The 17,080-nt window shown below is 32.7% G+C and overlaps 2 protein-coding genes and 2 non-coding genes across 4 annotated transcripts; 1 reads left to right on the plus strand and 3 right to left on the minus strand.

Annotated features, from left to right (window-relative positions):
• The first annotated feature begins 439 nt into the window (after nucleotides 1-439).
• On the plus strand, nucleotides 440-2,443 carry LOC118745165 (alpha-tocopherol transfer protein-like). Its single transcript, XM_036478689.1, has 3 exons — nucleotides 440-793; nucleotides 1,719-2,091; nucleotides 2,161-2,443. Exons 1-3 carry the CDS (start codon nucleotides 492-494, stop codon nucleotides 2,413-2,415), a joined length of 930 nt encoding a protein of 309 aa, XP_036334582.1. The 5' UTR covers nucleotides 440-491; the 3' UTR covers nucleotides 2,416-2,443.
• An 812-nt stretch (nucleotides 2,444-3,255) lies between these two features.
• Nucleotides 3,256-3,327, minus strand: Trnam-cau. The gene has a single exon. It is a non-coding gene; the product is annotated as a tRNA-Met (tRNA).
• A 1,258-nt stretch (nucleotides 3,328-4,585) lies between these two features.
• Nucleotides 4,586-5,395, minus strand: LOC118745265 (piggyBac transposable element-derived protein 3-like). The gene has a single exon (XM_036478791.1). The coding sequence runs from the start codon at nucleotides 5,393-5,395 to the stop codon at nucleotides 4,586-4,588; it is 810 nt and encodes a 269-aa protein (XP_036334684.1).
• Nucleotides 5,396-11,716: 6,321 nt separating this feature from the next.
• Trnam-cau lies at nucleotides 11,717-11,788 on the minus strand. The gene has a single exon. It is a non-coding gene; the product is annotated as a tRNA-Met (tRNA).
• Nucleotides 11,789-17,080: the final 5,292 nt, after the last annotated feature.

Raw genomic sequence — 17,080 nt, forward strand, 5'->3', positions numbered from 1 at the left:
TTTTACGGCTAAAGGGAAACGCAGGAAAACGAAAATAAAAAATTCAAATCTGCTACCGAAGTTTTAGTTTTAGTCCGATTTTACCAGTGATTTACTCCCGAGTTGACTTTCGGTAGTCCGTACACTGGATGTGTCTTCTACTCAAGCTACATACATTCATTTCAGCAATGCATTACATAACAAAAACATTTAACTCTGAAGTCTGCAACAGTAACGCCTTTGAATGCACGTGTTTAGGTACCTAATGATATAATTCACTTCAAACCATTTAAAATGCATACAATTTGCTGAAATGCATTTATGTTAAATATTTAGAAAAAATCTGAATACCACTTACCAACAATTAAAACTATTAACAGGTCAATTTGAATTAAAGGTATTAAACGGCTCCAGCGCATTATATAGCTTCGTATGCACATAAAGCAAGCAGTAGTATATAAATCTTTAAGGTGGACAGTTTAAACTGATAGCGGATTTTTAGATAACGCAAAATGACAGCGATACGACCTTTGAGCGATGAACTGCAAAAAGTTGCAATAGAAGAGCTTAACGAAGGGCCTGAACGCTTGCAACGGGACATAGCTGCGCTACGCGAATGGATCGAGAAACAACCGCATTTGCGTGCACGCACCGACGATCAATTTTTAGTGAGCTTCCTACGCGGCTGCAAACACAGTTTGGAGAAGGCCAAATCGAAAATTGATCACTTCTATACGATACGCGCTATGTTGCCGCATGTGTTTGTGAATAATACAATGGCGAATGCAAAGAATTTGATGATCGCGCGATCAGGGTGAGTTTGAGAATGGCGTGGCAAAGTTTTGTTTTTGTTTTTGTTGTGGGAAATGACATCAATATTTGTGGCCGTATCGAACCAAGAACCGAACTTAAAACAATTTGGCGAACATTTTCAATGGCCAAAAAGAAGTAACGTTAGACTAATAACTAATGAGATATAGCTCGAGATTAATATTAAGTTTAAGATTAATATTAAGTTCAAAGTTAAGAGTAAAACTAAATTCAGGATTAAGTTTAATGTTAAGATCAATATTAAGACGAAAGTTAAGATAAAGCTGAAGATTAAGATAAAGATTTAGATTAAGTTTAAGGATAATATTAAGATTAAGGCTACGATAAAGATTATGATTAAGAAAAGTGTTAAGATTAATATTAAGATTAAAACTAAGGTTAAGATTAAGATTAAAATAAAGATTTGGATCAGGACTAAGATTAGGGTGAAGCTCAAAATAAGGATTAACAATAAGCTTTAGATTAAGATTAAGTTTAAGATTAAGCTTAAGCCTTAGATTAAAATTATTATTAAGATTGACATTAAGATCAATATTAGGGACAATATTTAGATTAAGATTTAAATGAAGATTTTTTTTAAGATTAAGATCAAGGTTTAGAGTAAAGATAAGTTTCACTTCGGTTGCCCAAGCAAATTTTTTTTAATTTTTTTTTATCACATTTAATTTTTATAAAGCATATTTTCTAAGTTATTTCCTTGCAAATGAATAAATGAATCTATAGCTCTAAAGAAATATGCATTAAATCATCTAATTAGAAAAATCCTCCTCACCACCTCTAAGCTGACTCGAATCTACTGACTTCCACTAAAAATAAAAAAAAAATTATAATAATTAAGGTCACTCATTTATAGTGTGTACATTCATACAATCATAACTTACAATACTTATAAAAAAATATTTTTTTAGTGGCCTTCTAGTCTTACCAAAAACATTGGAAATTGGCGGTCCCGTCATTGGATTTTCACGCTATAAAATATTATTTGATTTACCGATTACAGCAAGGGATCTCCATCGCTTTACAATTATGTGCGCGGATATGGCAATTGTTGCCACAGACGAGTTCGTAATAGGTGGTTATATGGAAATAGTTGATGTCGATAAGCTCGGTGTGGGCGCCATGTCGAGAGTGGATCCTGTACTCGCTAAACAACTCACCACCTATTGCGAAAAAGGTTCGGCTATACGTATCAAGGGTATACATGTTATAAATGTGCCCAAGGAAGGCTTGGCAGCAATAAATATTATACGAAATCTTTTTCCAGTGAGCTTAAAGGAAAGGGTAGGTGCTAATGTATGAAAAAAAAACATTGTAGCTCTCTAAGTATTTACTCTTATTTTTTTATTTTAGTTCTTCGTGCACCGTAACGTGAAGGAACTGTGCAAACATATCCCCAAGGAGTATCTTCCAATCGAATATGGTGGTACAAATGGTTGCTTAGTAGATTTGGCTAAATATTATGAAAAGCTTTTGGTAGATTTTAATTCTTATTTCGAGGATAATGATAACTATGGTGTAGATGAGAATTTGAGGACGGGGAAAATAGTCAATATGAATTCCATATTCGGACTGGAAGGTAGCTTTCGAAAGCTGGAATTTGATTAGCGAATTGAGTGAAAATTTTGAAATAAACTACATTTAAACAATTTAGTGTTGTCGTTATTTCATAGAAAAAATAAATAAAAAATGACCAAGTGGTCAAAGACATTTTAAGTACTTTGCCTTTTATGTATATGTATTAGGGTGGTAAAAAATAAGTAAATTCGGAATTTTAATGCTTTCATCCCCTAGGATTATTCTATATCGAAAAATATACCCCTATTTTTTATTTTGAAATAAAAAAATATTTAGAGGTCGCTCAAAGTTTTCCATGTATTTAATATGGGGAAAAACAACTTTTCATATAAATGGTATGGAATTTTTCCAGAGGCCCAGAATAATTTTTTCATGGTTGAGTTTTAAAAAAGTCATCCAAATTTTCGTAAGAATTATAAAAGTCTTTTGATAAAAATTATGTGTGAGAAAAATGTTTTAAGTCATCGACAACTATTATTTTAAGACTTATATAATAAAAGTCTTTTCATAATAATTATCAGCGAGATGAATATTTTTTAAGAGTTCAAAGACTTTTATTTTGAGACTTATATTATAAAAGTCTTTTCGTAATAATTATCATTGAGATAAATATTTTTAGGTATTCAAAGACTTTTATTTTAAGACTTTTATTATAAAAATTCACAGAAATCAACTTGACTTGACGTTATTATAATACAATTCATTACGCTACAAAGCTGATTAAACGAAAATTTTCTAAAAATTCTGAATAAAAAGTTTTAAACTTTGATCAAAATATTTGGAAATTTGCTTAGCTTTTTTTGGGAACTCTTATTTATGTGGTTTCTGAGAAAAAAATTTAATAAAAGTTATAAAAGAAATTAACTCAACTAGCAGAGCAAGGTTTCGATCCTCGGACCTCTGGGTTATGGGCCCAGCACGCTTCCACTGCGCCACTCTGCTTACATGCCGTTAGTCGCTTAACATGCAGCTGGTTGCTTCGACATCTCTTTGCCCCTAGCACACGCCCCTTGGCGACTAACTGCATAGGTACTCAACGACAACATACTAAATAAATGCTTATCCTCCTCAGTCCCGAGACTAAAATAATTGAAAAACTAAAAAAAAAATCATGTTTTTGCGTTATATTCTTCCCAAATAATTAGAAAACCCATTTTTTTTTATTGTAGCATATAAGGATTCTTAGCACTGGCAGGTGCAGCCAGCTGGACATTTGGATCGTATGCCAACGAAAAAGCAACTAATTTTTAAATTAAGAGTATTTTAAAACATTCAGTTAATTTCAATAAACGGTTAACTTAGTACTAATTTCTTACGAAGGGAATTCCATAAAACAGTGTCTATCGCTGGCAATGCACAAAAACACATTACAAGAAACGCATTTGAATCTGGTTTTTTGGTTACATCCTTCTTTACGGCATCTCATAAATTTGTTTTTATCCTGGACACCACAGATGGGTAAGTGTCTATTTTCAGTCCTTCTCACATCTTTTGGGGGTAGGGGCTGTATGGACCTAACTCTTTTTGTTGAGACATCGTCTTCGATTTCGATGTCACTTAGCCTTCTTTTACCAGCACATGCGGACAAACATTCTCCTACGTACATCTTAAAATCTAATAGGTCCATCAACTCGCACCTCCTTGCACCACAGGAAAATTTGTCTTTTTTATAAAGAACCCAGGAATTACACAGTGCGAGATCAACCATATGCCAAAAAACTCGTGTGGGCCACTTCTTTGTTCTGATGTTAATACGGTAATAGGATATCAACCTGTCCGCAAGATCTACGCCTCCCATTGACGTGTTGTAACTTGCTACGAATACGGGGACAATTGACATTTATGTAATTTTTGGCTTTCTTATCCCATCGACGAACAGATATAAGTGGTCGTGCTCCAGTCGACGTGGCCGCCATTAGAACCGAACGACTGTCCATCCATTTTACAATCGCTAGTTTCTCATCTTCTCTCACAAATTCATTGAAGGTACCTCTGCCTCTTTTTAGAAGATCATGGTCGGTTGAAAGTTTTGTTCGCAGTTCCTTGGGGATTCGGTTTTGTTGAATCGTGCCCGTAGCATATATTCCATTTTCCAGCAAAAACTCTAGTAGTTTTATCGAAGTAAAATATCGGTCAATAAATATTTCGCTGCCTTTACTAATATTTTCTGCAAGTCTTTGCACTACTGTTCCTCCGATACCTAAATCGTGGTTGCAAAATTGTTCAAACCAACAGGACAGGGTTTCCCCTTAACATATTGTTTCAATTGCGTGGTACCAGAGAATGGAATCATTTGTTCATCGATGCTCAGTTTTGCTGGCTTTGGTAGCAATTGACATTTTTTCAAAACGGCTTTTATTATTGGTTCAACTTTCCACAATTTGTTGTTTTCTTTTTCTTGTGGTGTAGCTCTTAAGTTGTTGACAAAATGCATATAATTTCTTAATTTAAAAAATCGATCCCTTGGTATCTGTGTAATGGCTGGAACATTAATAGCAGGTCGGTAGTACATCCTTACGCGCGGAAGTTTCATGCAACCAGCAAGTATGTGGGCCCCAGATAGTTTCTTGTACTCATTATAGTTTGAATACAAATTTTGGCCGTTTTCTGGAGCGTACGTATTACTTTGTTGTGAAATTTCGCGCCAAAAATCGTCGTCAAAATACTCCGAGAAATATTGGAAAGGTGTCCACTCAAATCTATCTTCTGCGTTCCATGCCTCGTCGGCAGCGGGAGTATTACCCACGACAAATTCTTTGGCTAGCCATTTAAGCGGTTTTTTATTTTGAAGATTTGAGGGGCTTTCATTTGCATCAACCAACTCTTGTTCAGCAATATTTTCTTCTTCATTATCAGATTCTGCATTGTAGTCAGAATCGGAATCACTTGAAGAAGCGACATTCGAACAATTAGGAACGAGTTCCAAGTCTTCATCGTCGGACAAACCTTCAAAATCACTGTCCATGAGCATCTCCATCACCTCTTCTTCCGTAAAACGTTTTTTCGACATGATAGCTACCAAATGTCCAGCCCACTGAACATTTAAGAAACAGTATTCATATCCGAATTTTAATAAACTTATTTAAAAGATTTTTTATTTACCTTAAAGAACAAGTATCTTTCGATTGAATTTAATAAAATATTAAACTTGATTTGAAGAAATATAGCGAAAATATTAATTTGAAATTACATTCACAAGGACCACACGTTTTTTCAAATAACTGTTCACTTCTTGGATCGTATTACGACAGTATTGCCACAAACGCAAAAAAAAAAAAATTCAATTGTAAACTTAAGATGTCCAGCTGGCTATAAAGTTGGATCGAATTGAAATAAATTTAAAATTTTTTATTATATGTCCATTTAAAAAGTGTCCAGCGGGCTACACGCGAGGATCGAGGAGGTTATATAGACCAACTTTTAAGTTAGTTCTTAAATTATACATTTATAATTTAAACACTTAGGCAAAAAAAGTCCAATTAAATTATTTAATTGATTTTGACTATTATTTGTATCTCGTATTTGTTATTATAAGTGAATATACAGTTCATTTAATTTAGCACTTAACTCCATTTAGCAGACAATATCACAATTAATTCGCTTTGCTGGATAATAAATTGGCAGCAATTTTATACGTGCGCTTATGGATTAGTCAACCTTTGAATAACAGGTTGGACTAAGCGAATCAATTTCGCTTGACAACGGCGTAAAGACCAGAAATCTTTGTCAGGCTAAACCTTGAATGCGTTAGGGCTGGTTAGGATAAATAAGATCAAAACGTAGAGTATGGAAACTTTCATACTTAAAAAGTTCCACACTTGCTATGCCAAGTGAAAGGAATTTTGACTCAATTTACATTCAATCGAGCCTTAATCGAACAATCAAGGATTGAAGTTTTGTATGCTAAATCGAACTCAATTAGTGCCTTAATCAATAAATCTTGGCTAATTAGTAAAACTTAATATTAAACTATTTTAGAATTTCATTTAGGCCAGGGGATTGCCTCTGGTAGTTTTTGGAGTGAAATTTCTTTGCGACGTAACGAAAAAGTGACACACCCGTTGGTCTCTAATTACGAACGAAAAAACGACAAAATACGGTACATAAGAGATGGCGGGAGTGGTTGGCCACGCTTAAGATTAAACTTAGGATTATGATTAAGATTGAGATTGATTACAACGTGCGACAAAAAAACAAAAGAATTTCAAAACAGACGAAACAATCAAAATGCTCACGAAACAATGGGCAATATATAGTAAAGCTGTGTTTTTAGTTGTTCACTCTGACGTCAGGATTTTTTTTAAGGACTTTAAAATTTTAAAGATATGATTCATTCAAAAAATTATTTAAAAAAAAAACACAGTGGAATGTACAACAACAATATGGGTACCAAGCGAAAGGGAAAATTCTGCAGATTTGAAAAACATTAAAGTTTTTTGGTTTACAAGGACGAATAAGTATTGAAAATGCGATTTTAATTAATTATTTTTTTTTTAAGTAATCAAATTAGGATGACGAAATACGAATACAATTTTTTTCAAAAATAGATATTGCAAATTTTCAAGGTTATTCAAGGATAAAATTATAAAAGGAAATTTTACATACCGATTCGTCAAGAAATTTCTATTCTTTTTAGATTGCACTGAATTTTTTACTAGTTTTTTGAATTGATCATATTTTTGCAATTTCGAAGTGCTTTAAAAAAAATCCTGACGTTAGAGTGAAAAATTAAGAACGCCAGTTTGAAAATATTTTGAAAAGGGTTTCCACGTAGTTGAAAATTAGAATTTAATTGGATTATGTACAGTTATATGAAATATCGAACGAAAGAGTGATAAGAAAAATTCAAATACAGCACCGCCGGTATCCACAAATACAGCCACGAATCTGTCGGCACAAAAGTTATGATTAAAACACCTGCATTAATGCGAAAATCTATTAATTTAATAAAGCCAACTGCATTTTGTTATACACATACTCGTTTACTGCTGAAATATTTTTGGAGCTATTTTCCCGCCTACAAAATGGAGTCTGTGTGAGTGTGTGCCACCAAATTAATTACATTTAATGCATTTCAATTTGTGCTCAACTTATTTAATTTCTCAACAAATTATAAATGAAAACAATTGCGCTGCGAGTATAACAAAAACAACAAGCGCTGGGGAAAAAGGAGTACCAACACCAACAAGAACAATGGCAGAACACCAGCACCAACAACAGCAGGTGAAAACTACTTTTGGCGGTGGCAACGTTTGCTGGCGTTAAAAGCCACAGAACAATGCTCGAAAAGGTGTGAGGTCGCATTATTTAGTATTGAAGTTGTGCAGGCGTAGGTGTATGCTTATATGTAGCCTGATGTGTGCATATAAATTTGTTTATCACACGCACACTACATTAACTTAATTGTATTTGTCATTTGTAATGCTGGCACAACTGTGACGACGGCAAAGAATAACAAACTTTGGTGACGTTAAAAACAAGCAACGCAATTTCCCCCCCCCCCCCCCATTCACCCGGCAGCAGCGCTGTTTCAAACTAGAAACAAAAACAACAATATGAGCTTATGAGTAAACAACATTTAACACTAAACTGTCAGGAGTCAGCAGCTAACAGAATCAGCAACCAGGCAGGCATCAGGCATCAGGTGCCAGGAGCAGCAGCAGCAGCACTCATCAGCAATCACAGCAGGTTGCACGCAATTATTATTGCGACGCGCTTCCGGTTTTCTAATTTAACCCCAAAATGCAGTAAAACTTGACAATAAAAACAATGAAAGCTCCACAGCGGTTGAGCTATTGAGGGGGTTTTGTATATACATACATAGCAGAGAAGAGCAGCAACCACAGTCGGGCAGGTGAGCCATTGCTGCTGCATAAAATTATGCAAAATATAAAATTTGTTACAATGCGACAACATAAAATGTGGCGTTAGGAATAGCGTACAAAACTCGAGGGGGCGCAAGTTGTATGCCAAGCAGACTTAGTCGGGGTGAAGAAGTAAATATGTATGTACATTAGGAATATGACTTTTTTATGCGGAGAGGAACAAAAATAATGTTTTTGTTAAAATTTAGTAATAAAAAAGTTCGCACAAGAAAAAAGCTTGACATGTCAAGCTCTTACCCCAACAAACAAAAACCATCAAAATTGCTAATATTTAAGAATGCTGAAATAGGCAATTGGGTATTATTATTGGAAGTCTCCTGAAGGGAAACAGAGTACTCCGATCGAAAAATATTACTTTCCAAGAATTCTATACTTTTTCTACGAAAAAGTGTTTTTTCCCATATAAAATATGTACATGGAAACTTCATGGGCTTTGAGGCAGTTCCAAATATCTTCTTTTTTTACAAAAAAATAACGATATGTTATATTCCATTTAGAAAAGTCCTGGGGGAAGAGGTTAACATTTAAACTTTTTTTTCGACCGTCCTAATGTATATACATACTATATATGTATATGGAAAATTCCATGTCAACCGAATTATGTTCGCTTTTAAAAATGGGTTTCCAGTTTTTAACCGACCTCCAAAAAAAGAGGAGTTTATCAGTTCGTCGAAATATTTTTTTTATGTATGTTACCGCATAACTTTGGACTACGTCAGAAGTGGTCCTATACTAATCTCATTTGGATTCGATCGGTTTTGTTTTTTGCTTAAAGATTACTTGTTTTTCTTTTTTTGTTGACGTAGAATTTCACGCGATTTTTGTTTGTCTTTTATCATTCCTCATCCTCCAGTCTCAGGCAAACTGAATTAAAAATAAAGTCATATACCTAATGTACAAACATATGTAGTAGAAAAGAAGAGCCATTTGGGGGGATGCAGTGTGGTGTAGAACGGCGGTGAAACTTCATTTAAATAAATTAGAAAATGTGACAAAGTGCGCAAAGCTGTTGGTGTTGTTGGGGCATTTGTTTGCCGCTAGCTGCTTTTGTAGTCTGCTGACTCGTTGTTGGTCTGAAAATATGATTGTTGCTATGAATTGCGGCTAAAACGTCTAAGATTTTTTAATTTTTTTTCAATCTTTTTTCTTATTGTTGCTGCTCATTTTTTTGTTTGCAGTTATGATTCTTTCGCAAATTTCGTTGTGCTCTTTTTTCTTACTCTTAACAAATTTGTTGCTTTTATTTTTGCTCTAATTGTTGTCACTTGTAATCTGTCAGTAGCACCTGAAAGGCGCGAAAATGTTGGGGTGCTTTGTGGCGCGGCAAGGATGCCGAAGTTTTTTAAAGCGAAAGGGGTTTTTAAAAGGGGTTTTAAAAGGGATTTTTCAAATTCTTAGAATTATGCGGCACAAAATGGAAATTCAATTTGGATATGGGCAAATCCTAGCGTTGCGGACGTTACGTTCATGTTTAAAACCAAAGCTATTTATAGCTTTGTTTCAAGGCGTAAGAGGGGCAAATCAGATTTCTCAAATAAATGTGAAAAGAAATATGAAATAAGAATATGTTTTACTATGCCTTGTTTGACACAAAAATGAAAGAATTCGAATTGCAAGCATTTTTTGACTATTTCTCGGATTCGCCCTTATCATTTATGAGTATAACAAGTGTGTGTAGAAGGGTTAATATGTACGTACTGCGACCGCCAATGGGCAATCAGACCCCTAGGACCTTTCATGGTACAATCAAAACTGGTCAAGAAATGCCTGGCTTTCTCTCTCTCAATCGCCTCCAAATAAAACTGATTTAAGTTCCAGATCACAGTGATATTAAAGGCAGGGCACACTTGAGTTCAGGTATGGCCTAGAGTTCAGTTCATGTGGCAATCTATAGACTGCGCCCTACACTGAACAAATAATATACAATGGTTCGATTGCTGTCAGATGAGGCATGTAATTTTACAGAACGGCTGTGGTTGAGTGTGCAGAGATGTTTGCTGTTATTTGCTACCTTTCAGAAGGTCCACGCTCAAATCCCATATAAGCGTATTCAAACGAAAAAATCATCATTAGGGTTCCATGCGGTGAGACCTATAATCATACCCTTACTGCTTACTGATCTCGTACTAAACATAAAAAAAATAAAACAAAATAAAATTAAATTAAATTAAATTAAATTAAATTAAATTAAATTAAATTAAATTAAATTAAATAGAATAAAACAAAATAAAAAATTAAAGTAAACTAAATTAAGTTAAATCAAATTAAATTAAAATCAACTAAATTAAATTTGTTGAAATAAGATTAAATTAAATTAAATAAAAGGAGGTAAAGTAAAAATAAAAAAATAAAAGTAAATGAAGCGAAAAGAAAAGAAAGAAAGGCCTTGTGCATGGTCATAACATGACTTATTTATGATTAATTCTGCCACCACGTCTTATACACATAAAATAGTATATATATAAAAACTATAACTATTACCCCTTTTTCTGCTCACCCTGCACGCTGTCGCTGTTTTACTTCATGAAAATTGCTTTACCCTTTGCTTTTATTTTCTCCTCACTTATGTATGTACATACATATGTATGTGCTTCAAAAAAAAAAAAAAAAAAAACTCGACCCACCATTTTTTAAATTTTTTTCCCATTTAATTTCATATTTTTACTATTAAAACTAAAAGCACTTAAAACTTTTGTTTCCACCTTTCTTCCTTTATTTCTGTCATTCCCTTAAGTGTGTCAAAAGGGGTGCACTGAACTCGCCTCCACACAGGCTGTATCGTAGCTAAACCTACATTTCAAGCATTTTATTTATTCATAAATTTTAACGGATGTGAACTTTTTTCTTAACTTTTATTCACGCGTTCATTGCTGCTCCCTTTGGGTCAAACACCAGTGCCAAAACCAAGGTAGAAATTGTTAATTGTGTATGAATGTGTTAAAGAGGAAGTCAAAATAGAAAAAGAAATTAAAATGTGAATGAAACTGGAATTGTGTGAGATGGAGGACTTTTGTAGGGAATTGTATGAGAGGAGCTGCAAAAGTGGTTGCAAAAATTAAACAAAATTCGCGTCTGCTCTGATGTAAGGAAGGGAATATAGTAGTACTTATGTAATTTGCAGTATTATGTATAGAAATATTTTTTTTTATTTCCATTAGTTATCAATTTATTAATATGGCATAACGCGCCATTCATATTACCCTACTAAAAAACTTTCCGAAATAAGTGTATGTACATATCGTTACCTTAATATATGCTTAAAACTTTCTTCATACAAACATATTTTTAGCATGCTAAAATTGTGCTTATACTTGGCAGTACTGCATATTGGATTGATTTTTTGCTTAATGCAGCAGTGGAATTTTCTCAAAAAATTGTGTCACTAAATACTTTTTTATTGAAAAAAAAAAAAAAAAAAATTATTTACAGACACTTTTCAACGTCTCTAGCAGAGCAAGGTTTCGATCCTCGGACCTCTGGGTTATGGGCCCAGCACGCTTCCACTGCGCCACTCTGCTTGTTGTGGACACTGTGCCAAACGCACCATACAAGCAAGCGCTGCTGTTATCTCTTTCGCACGTGGTAGACGCGTGAAGCAATGTGACAATTCATATGCGCGAGTGTGGTAAAAATAAACAAACGCGTAAAGTTTCAAGCTATTGACTAACTTTATTTAATTGAATAGCTAACCGGTTATAATTAAAACAAATATGTATCTTCGAATAAAAAGGCTAGTTTATGTTAATAATTTTGTATAATATGTGCACTGAAATGTGCTGAAATTTAATTAAGATATGCCTACATATTTATGTATGTATATTATTTATGTAGGCATGTAAATATATATATTTATACATAATTTTTTTTTATCTTTTTAAGCAGCCAATTCATTATCGACAATGACTTAATTTATTATTAAAATTACAAATTAGCCTGTTATCGCTTTTTATTGGGCTTATCGCCCCTCATATAAAACAGTTACTCATAAAATATACTTATTAATTGCCAACTGGCACACTGCCAGCTAAAAATTATCAAAACAGGGCAGATAATAAAGCAATAAAACTAAAGCAGTGCGCTTTAATTGGTTATTGGGAAGCTGAAATCTAAACAAAAAGGTGTAAAAACAGATTTAAATAGTTTTTACACAAATAACTCGCTGTGTTATCGAGAAAAAGATTTTGGACAAATTAGAAAATTATAAGCATATAATTAACATTCATACTATTAATATGTCCATGTTGCAAAATTAAAACATTATTTACCCCCGCTGTGTATTTATATTAATTGCTACACTCATTGTTGATAACAGCATTTAAATTTGTAGCAAAAAAAAGTAAATGAAATCACAATAGTGCCATAACGATTATAGGAACAACATGCATGTATGTATGTATGTATACATATTTATCATAGTTATTTGACTATAGAATAATAGCGCCCGTTTAATTGATAGCTGCAGAGAGCATCTAATTTGCATAAAAAAATTAATCTGTTACATATGTTTATGTAATATGCTATAAGCGAGTGAGCATTAGGCTGTGCCGTCCATGTATGAGAAATATTTTTTTTTTGGTAACAACCATTATCACAATTTAAGAACAATGCAAAAACACTTCTACGTGGATCCCACGCGCGGCTCAGGTGTTACCCATATATGTAGCTCACTATGTTACATGAGTATTTTCCGCAATCTCAATCTTAAACCCAATTTTACTCCTAATCTTAATCGTAACTTTTATCTTATTCTTAATCCTAATCTCAATCTAAATCTTAATCTTAATCTTGGTCTTAGTCTTAATCCTAATTTTATCCTTAATTTTAATCCGAAAGTTTGATGATTTTTTTTTTTTTTGTCCAATATTGCACAAAGTTAAAAATTTGCTATGAACATTTATAGCCCATTAAATTTTAGTATAAAAAAGTGCAAGTTTGAAGTTGTTAAAAAATTGCGCTGAATTTTGACATTTTTTTTTTTTACAGTGTCAAGCATTTCATACCATACCAATTTTACAGTAATTTGTTGTCTTTTTTGTTCTTCACGCCAATCGATACTCTTTAAAAGCTTAGTTTCCAGCTCCCAAGAAAAACGAAAAAATCATATCAAATGGGGCACAAGAAATGCAAAAGAAATTTTTTTCTGTTAAAATTTCTTAAATCAGGGTGCAATTTTTCTTCAAAGTAAGCTAAAAACTGTAACAAAAACGTTCCGAAAGTATTCATATCTTTGTCACACGATGTGATAAAATTTCAGCACAAATGCCACAAATTTGTTGCTTAACAATTTAACGTTGAAAACTATTTTTTTTTTATGGAAAACCGCCGAAATTAAGGATATTTAGAGTATTAGCATCATAAAATTGCTTTTTATGAAAACTTAAAAAATTACATGTTATAAATTTAAATTATTTTGGTTATCTACGATAAATTACTTAACATTTAAAAGCTATGGCGTTAAGAAAACAAAAAAAATCAAAATTCGGTACACATTAATGTATGTACATATTTATGCCTGCCCTAACCACTACATACATACATATGCACATATTTTTCGATTAAGACCTCTTTACGCTTTATGCCTTAGCGCATTAACACAGCCACAAAACACTAAAGTAATTAATGTTTAAATTAAATTTTTGCACAAAGCGTACGTAAATGAGGCGTAAAATGTGCTAGTAAATAGCTTACAAAAATACAATGTTGCATAGAAGACATAAACACATTAAAGGATATGTATGCAGATATGTATTAATTTTGCAATTCTCACGGGTATTTAAATGCATTGGCCTATGCCTCGCACCTTCTAAAAATTTGCGCTGTATGCATGCATTGTATTGTTTTTGCAATGTGCTTATAATGCGTGTGCTTTTATGTTCGCGGATAATTAAACCAACATAATTAATAATTAATAATTGCATATGAATATTAATGCATATCTGTGCAAAAAAAAAAATAGTAATAATAATTACACGCAATCAGTTGAGGGCAGAGAAGAAAAAAATTTTGGAGTTAATATCATCATTGTGGCATGCTACCACATACGTACTTACATACAGTATCGGTCATATCATTATTACCCCGATTTCAAAGTGATATTGTTTGCCACTTATGTTTATTTATTTATTTTTAAGAATTTTCAATTAAAATACGGTTCTTTCCCTAACGAAATCCATCCAGGTTTGAAAATTTATAGAAAACTAAAAAAATTCTACAAATTTATATAAATGTTTCTAATTTTTTTTTTTGAAAGTGTTAGAATTTTTTCGCGGAAGGTGATACGGCTTTCTTCCACATAAAAATTAATTTTGTTTATTCGTTTATTCAACGGTGTTTTTAGCCACTTGAAACTGGCACATTATTACACTAAAATTTAATGGGCTATAAAACTGTATACTCAAAAGAAATTTTGGTTGAACAAGTTTGAAAGTTTTATACTTGGGTTTATATGGGGTTTGTTAGAGAACGAACTGTATTTTGCTTGAAAATTCGTAAAAATAAATAAATAAACATAAGTGGCAAACAATATCACTTTGAAATTGGGGCGCTAATGATATGATCGATACCTACGGTGATCAGATTTTAAATTAGGTAACTAATTTAATTGGTTTTACCTTTTCGAGAAGGTGGTAACCCTCTTAAAAATATTTTTTAAAAGAAAGTTTTCTCAAATCCCTCTCGTTCGATACCCATATTAAAATATTTCATTTCACTTTTTGATTAAATTGCTTCTGAATTTCTACATAGCTGGCAACTTCTTCCAATAATATAAATAAAGATACAAAATCTCCTTAGACTTTTTCCGATTTACTCCTATGTATTTATTTATGTTTTAGTTTATTAACTTATTTCTTTTTAACTTTTTGTTAAGGTGGCAACCCTTTTCAAATATATTTTCGAAAGAAAGCTCTCGTCTGACACCCATATTGAAATATTTAAATTAAATGGTTATTTAATTTGATTTGGAATTCCTAAATAGGGGACAACCCTGTTCAAACATATTTTCCAAATAGCTTTCTCATACCTCTCTCCCGTGATACTTATATGGAAATATTTCGATTACCTTCATAATTAAATTGTTTTTAACTTTTGTACAGATGGCAACCAGATTCTAAAATGTTTTTGAATTATAGCTTTTGCAAAACCTCTCTTGGTTGATACCCATATAAAAATGTTTCATTTAACTGGTTATTTAAATTGATCTTAACTTTTTGAAAAGATGGCAACCCTCTTCAAGAATATGTTCAAAATAAATGTGTTTTAAACCCCTCTCATGTGTAGGGTTCGAAATTTCAGACTTTGGTATCGATACTGAGTACTCATTCTGGCATCGAGCTCATGGCATCGATACTCTAAAAGCATCAGGGAAAAAGTATCGATACTAATCAGTATCGGATTCATTAAAATACGTTTTTTGGGATACTAAAATTATTTTGCTCTTCAATCGTATATCTATATATATTTCCTGAAATTAAAACAACAGACATTTAAAATATTTGATTTTTATTTCATTGCAGAACTTACTTCCACGTTAGAAGTAATTTAAACGTTAAATGTACATAAATAAGTACACACATATTTACTTTCACGAATTTTAAATTTTTATTAAGAATTTTTGGAAACTTTTTGGGTATGCATTTTTGTAGCCCATTCAATTTTGTATAATATTGTTCAAGTTTTAATTAAAAGTCAACGGTAGTAGGCTACACGAAAAGTTGAATAGGTTACAAAACTGCATACCCTAATAGTTTCTAAAAATTCTGTATTTTCGTGAACTTTAAAGTAAAGTTTAAAGTAAAGTTTTATGGCCTTATTCATAAAAATAAAAAAAGTTTATAAACTGAAAAATGTATCAATGTGTCATTTTATTTAAGCTCTTTAAGCCTACTTTATTTTTTATGAATAAGGCCATTAAACTTAAACTTATTTGGTTTATGTTATGTAAGAGACTACACGAAATTTCAGTTTATTTTAAGTGATGGACAAAATTGAATGATAGTAATCCATATAAGCAAAGAAAATTGAGTTGCCAATGGAAGACAAAAATTAAAAAGTGTGTTTTTTAAAAAGTATTCGATACTACGAGTACTTTGAAAGTATCGAGTAAAATCACCAAATAAGGTATCGAGTATTAAAGTACTCATTTTTATACCCTCAGTATCGATACTCACTCAATATCGATAGTATCGTTCGAAACCTACTCATGTGACACTCACATTGTTGTAATATTTCATTCATCGTTTTTTTAGGTGGCAACTCTCTTCATGCTAGATATTAATTCAAGTCATAGCCTATCTGTGTGCAAAATTTCATTGAATTACTTCTGGCAATTTTAGCGTGAAACAGCAGCATACACAAAAGCAACAGATGTTTTTTTTTAAGACTAATTTTTTTGAGGTGATAGCGAAGGGGGCAATGTCCAGTGAGCGTTTTGAGGTCGTTGGCTTGCCTCTGCCTCGGACATTCCATCCAATACCTGTTGAAGATTTTGTTTACCCAGTTATTTATGATCCACTTTGTGTAGCTCTTTGTTTCGCCTCCTCATCCATCATGTGCTTCATGCCCTTCGGTACCCATCCTAGCTAAACTGCGTTCATGGCTCTCAGAGAGTTTAGGACACTGAAACAATCATATAAAAAGTGATTAGTATTGTTCCAACCTCTTACTGTTTTTCGAATGTCCCGCTAAAATCAATTACTGATTTTAAAGACTTGGGTGTTTATTTTGACTCCAAGCTCACCTTCACCACCCACATAAACTTTATTGTTTCTAAATCATTCGCGATGTTGGCCTTTATTCGTCGCTACTGCTCG

Source organism: Rhagoletis pomonella, unplaced genomic scaffold (assembly GCF_013731165.1).
Source record: "Rhagoletis pomonella isolate Grant_MI unplaced genomic scaffold, Rhpom_1.0 Rhpom_scaffold_00008, whole genome shotgun sequence".
Taxonomy (NCBI): Eukaryota; Metazoa; Arthropoda; class Insecta; order Diptera; family Tephritidae; genus Rhagoletis; species Rhagoletis pomonella.

Excerpts from the sequence above, each read along its gene's own strand:
- LOC118745165 (XM_036478689.1), top strand. The coding sequence starts at position 492 with ATGACAGCGATACGACCTTTGAGCGATGAACTGCAAAAAGTTGCAATA. Across the intron at positions 794-1,718 it reads TTGATGATCGCGCGATCAGG|TGGCCTTCTAGTCTTACCAA; the intron begins GTGAGTTTGAGA and ends ATATTTTTTTAG. Across the intron at positions 2,092-2,160 it reads CAGTGAGCTTAAAGGAAAGG|TTCTTCGTGCACCGTAACGT; the intron begins GTAGGTGCTAAT and ends TTTTTATTTTAG.
- LOC118745265 (XM_036478791.1), bottom strand. The coding sequence starts at position 5,395 with ATGTCGAAAAAACGTTTTACGGAAGAAGAGGTGATGGAGATGCTCATG.